Source organism: Pteropus vampyrus, unplaced genomic scaffold (genome assembly GCF_000151845.1).
Source record: "Pteropus vampyrus isolate Shadow unplaced genomic scaffold, Pvam_2.0 Scaffold151, whole genome shotgun sequence".
NCBI lineage: Eukaryota > Metazoa > Chordata > Mammalia > Chiroptera > Pteropodidae > Pteropus > Pteropus vampyrus.
The window spans coordinates 5061278-5065793 of record NW_011888932.1 but is presented as its reverse complement, the minus strand read 5'-3'; the positions used below and the strand labels follow the sequence as shown (position 1 = coordinate 5065793).

General features: G+C 36.8%; 1 protein-coding gene across 1 annotated transcript in view; it reads left to right on the top strand.

The window, feature by feature from the left end:
- Nucleotides 1-4516, top strand: part of CUNH1orf141 (chromosome unknown C1orf141 homolog) — a 38121-nt gene that overhangs the window by 31127 nt on the left and 2478 nt on the right. Inside the window, exons 6-7 of the mRNA XM_011369614.1 lie at nt 1631-1700; nt 2912-3101. Of these exons, the coding sequence (XP_011367916.1) occupies nt 1631-1700; nt 2912-3101 (260 nt within the window). The remainder of the gene's footprint in view (nt 1-1630; nt 1701-2911; nt 3102-4516) is intronic.

Here is a 4516-nt window from a genome sequence, read left to right as displayed (position 1 = left end):
TAACGCACAGGACCCAGGTGGAAGAGCAGCCCGGGGAAGTCAAACAAACATTTAGAATGCTCAAAAACCCATTTTTCTAAATAGTTTCTAGGATACTTTTCTCAGTCAGTGAGGAAGGACTGATTTTAGTTTCTTTTCACAAGCTAGTAACCTCAACCCTGCTCCTGATTTCAAGGAGTGGGCCTATCTTTCTCCCACTTAACCTTTCCCGTTAGTATAAATGGCATCTACCTAATTGCTGAGTCCAAAAACCTAGAAATCGTCTTGATTAATTTTTTCCCCTTATGCTACATACTCAGTCCACTAGTCAGTACAGTTGTATCTACCTTCAAAATATAATTTGAAGCCTACCATCTCCTCTGCTATAATTCTTGTCTAATCCACCAACATGTCTTATCTAGACCACAGCAACAGCCTTCTAATTGGTTACTCCATTGTTACTCTTGCCATCTACATTCTCCCATACCTCCATAGGTGATCCATTTCTGAGCAGGCGGAGTGATCTTTCTGAAAGATAAATCAAATGACTTTATTATTCCATTTAAAATGCTCCAAATGATCTCCATTATAACCAGAATCATATCTTAACTCTTTACTGTGGCTTATGTGGTCCTATGTGATTTGGTCCCCGCTACTTGTCTCATCTTATCTTACTCCACTCTTCCCCTCGTTCACTACACGCCAGCAACACTGGCCTTTCAGTTCCTTCAGCATTCCAAGATGGTTTCACAGAAACCTTTACACTTCCTGTTTCCTGTTTCCTCTGCTGAGAGAGGCCTTTTATAGCCACCCTAGGTGAAGACCCATATTTATATTTTTCATAATAGCTACAAGTAGTTGAAATTATTTTATATACTTATGTGTTGATTTATTGACTATTTCCTCCCTCTAAAACAGTTTCCCAACCAATATACTGTGGTAACCTCTTGTGCTAGGAGGGTTATAGGTATGCTGAAATATTGATCCAGCAGCCTTCAAGACTGCTGGGTTGGTCCTATGGTAGCCTAGCTACAAGTGTACTCAAGTATTTATTCTGGTGTACTGTACAAAAAACATTAATTGAAATGTTTGCCATGATGTGGAAAAGGTTGAGAAGCAGTACACTAGAATACAAACTACTTGAGGACAAGAAAAAAAGCTGAATCTATTGCTAATAACGTGTATGTCTGGGAACACTTTTAAGAAAGTAGAGAAATGCTGGAGTGGCTACCAAGCGCATTTGGAAGAGTTCGACTTTGGACACTTTCTTCATACCAATTGGCCAGATCTACCTGACCTTTGCTAACTAACCTCCCTCCATACCAACAGTGTTCAACCATCTGAGGCTTCCTCCTGGCTAATAATGACTTTATATATTGGAGACATCTGAAATATGCCTTTCTCCCACAAAAATCTCTAAGACTAGTTTTATGTTTGATCTGTCTTAGCCAAACATTAGACCCTTGATCTCAGTCTTTTCTAGTTCTATCTCATTCACTGAAGTTTTTACTGAGATCAGGCTACTACAGATCAGGCACATTCTATACCAGAGGCTTTCTATATGTTATTTTATATTTTAAAATATTTTACATAAAGTATTTTCTAAATGCCATGTATATGTACATTTTATGAAAATCTTTTACAATTTCAGTTCAAAATGAAAAAAAACCTAAGGAATCATTTGCTTTGGTTGGTCACTTAGAAGATTATGTAAATAAAAGGTAATTTATTTTTAAAATTTTCATATTTTATTCTGTTCAATGATGTTTCTAATAGGAAGCTTTTTATTTTCTAATGGACCAGAATAAATTGATTCTGGCTTTTTATTGCTATGTAGGCCTATATTACAATCCAATGGCTGGTCCTAGACTGGTTAGCTACTCAGCATTATATTCAGATCTTGAGCACATGTTGTATCTGCTGCAAGTTTATAGTTAAATGGAGAAAAAGACATGGAAAAATGAATGGAGAGAATACAGTTGTGTTTTTGTAGCAGAGACACAAATTTAGTTACATTATAACATGGATGTGAGAAATGTAGCTTTTTATTTTTGCATAAAGTTCTGATCTTTCTCATGAGATCCTCAAACTCTAAAAAAGAAATCATATTAATCCAATATGTCTTAAAATTTGTTCAGAGCAATAATATACAGTTTCTTTAAGTTTATCTCAGTCCTTGTGTTTCTGAGATGGTATTTGAGTAGTTGAGTGAGGGGCTCACTGGGTCTTGATCAAAAGTCTTGGTCAATGTCCTTGTACTGCTGGTCTCATACCTAGATGTTCTGTGGCTGCTGATACCTGTGATTCATGAACTTATGTTCTATTCTTTCTAAATCTGGATATGGTCCACTCTCAATTCTCATTGGCATGATAGAATTATCTGAGTCTCTGCCATGTCCTTCATCTGCCCTTAGACTGTCCATCACTTATGTCAATTCTTTTCTATGGATTACCTCACTCTTGCAATAGCAAGCCCCATGGCAAGCATAAACTCAGTGTTTATGTCACATGTGAACCAAGGGAGATCTGGAATTAAAACTATATTCTCTCTCTGCCCAACCACACTATTCAATCCTGTTAACAAAGCTGGAACCACCCTGTGTTGGCAAGAAGCTGTTCTGCAAAGCATTTTTCTCTCAGAATGTTAATGAAGGATGTGGAAATATCTCTTTACTTTTGGTGTTCTCCAAAACTTACATAATACACCTCCTCCTCACTCAAACACTAAAGAGGCACACATATTACCATCTTACTTCCACCACTGCTTTTGCTGTTTTCCCTCACAAACCAGGCAGAAGGGATGATTTTTTCAGGTCGAAAGTCCATGGCAGAGGGTTTGGCAGTGATTTTGAGGAATGAGGGAGGCAGACAAGAACTGACAAGCTGAAATCGGCCCTGTAGACATTTATGCTGAAGTTGTGTTTATTTTCAGAAGAACAACTCCTCCGCAGATGAATGATTTTAATACCAAAGAAAATAAATCTGTCAGAAATGATCAATTAAGTGAGCATTGTTCAGTGGGAAAGAAAAGCTTGCTTCCCTTATGCTTTGAAGATGAATTGAAAAAGCCAAATGCCAAAATAATCAGCACTAGCCCTGCGAAAAGAGTAATTTCTGACACGGTAAGATGAGTATCTTCTACTGTTCAGTACATATGTGTATTATTACTACTTGTGGAAATATCATCTTCCAGTGACCAGAAACTTTGATAAATCCTTCACTTGGTTTCACATTCTAACATGACAATAACACTTAAATTCTTAATGGTCTTTTTAGAACTGCCACCCCAAACTAGGGATTCCTTTGTACCAATTGGAAATTTTGTGTTTTTCTTTATGAAGAAGCCTTTATCAATTTTCTTGGTTATAAAAGAAATATAAAATAAAAACGGTATATTTTAAAATGACTGGATCATGTATCACTTTTTTACCAATCTACTTTAGCTATTTCAACAAGAAAATACATTTTAAAGCTACTTGGTAGCTCCCAGAGTCTCTAGGAAGGCTGGAGAGACAATCTGGCTTGCAAGCTATCCAATCAGGATTCACCCAATTACAGCCTCAGGCTGCTCCACCAGGGCCCATGGTATTGTAACAGATAAGTTTACAATCTTGATTCTGGGCAGGGGACACTATTTCTAAGACCTTTCCCACTGCTGCCTTTCAAAGCTTCATATATCTACCACCATTCTCACTAGAATAGTTTTCACAATGCCTACTTTTTCATAGTGCTTGCTTTTTGTGAACTAAAAACTGTCTTAGGTATATTTTATTAGCAGAGCCTAGGTCACATACCTATGCTCTAACCTCAAGGGAGGTTGATAAAATTAGTTTATGCTTCTACCTAAGGGTATACATACTGTAAGGTGGAAAATTCCCTAAGGTGTTGGATAGACCAAAAATATGCCAAATCTCCACCACTGTGGCTAAGTAGATAACACTGACATCACCAGTGGACTGCAAAACTAGATCTTTTATAATTTTCTTAGTAATCATAGGCATTAAAATGCCTTTTAAACAAAGTACACTAATATACAATTAGATAGATCCTAGTTTCTTATTTCACTAATTATATTTCTAAAGGAAAAGTAGCAGTCATTGAGTTAAAATTTGCAAACTAAATACTGGTAATATTCATTTTACCAGTTTTTTTGGAGTTAATTTTTTTTTTTTGGTCCTAGAATAGAAATGTAGGAAAGAATTTAATGAGTAATTCATACATACAGTTTTTGCTGCTACTGTGATAAAAGTAGTCTATTTTTAAGTCAATCTACTACTTTGGCTATTTTGTTCCACTTTGGGCACTTAAAAAAAAAAAGCTCAATTTACTTTATTTTTCTTGTATAAAATTATGTAGTGGCCACAGCTGGAGCCTGGGTCATCTGCACAGAAACTCTGGTGTGAGTCTCTCTTCCCAGTGGTCAGGAGTGAGATAGCTATAGATCTTAGAGATCCACCTCAGTCGGGGGCTGCATTGCCACTCTGGCAACTTCGCCCAGGCCACATTTGAGCGCTTTTTATGTGCTAAGTATTGTGGT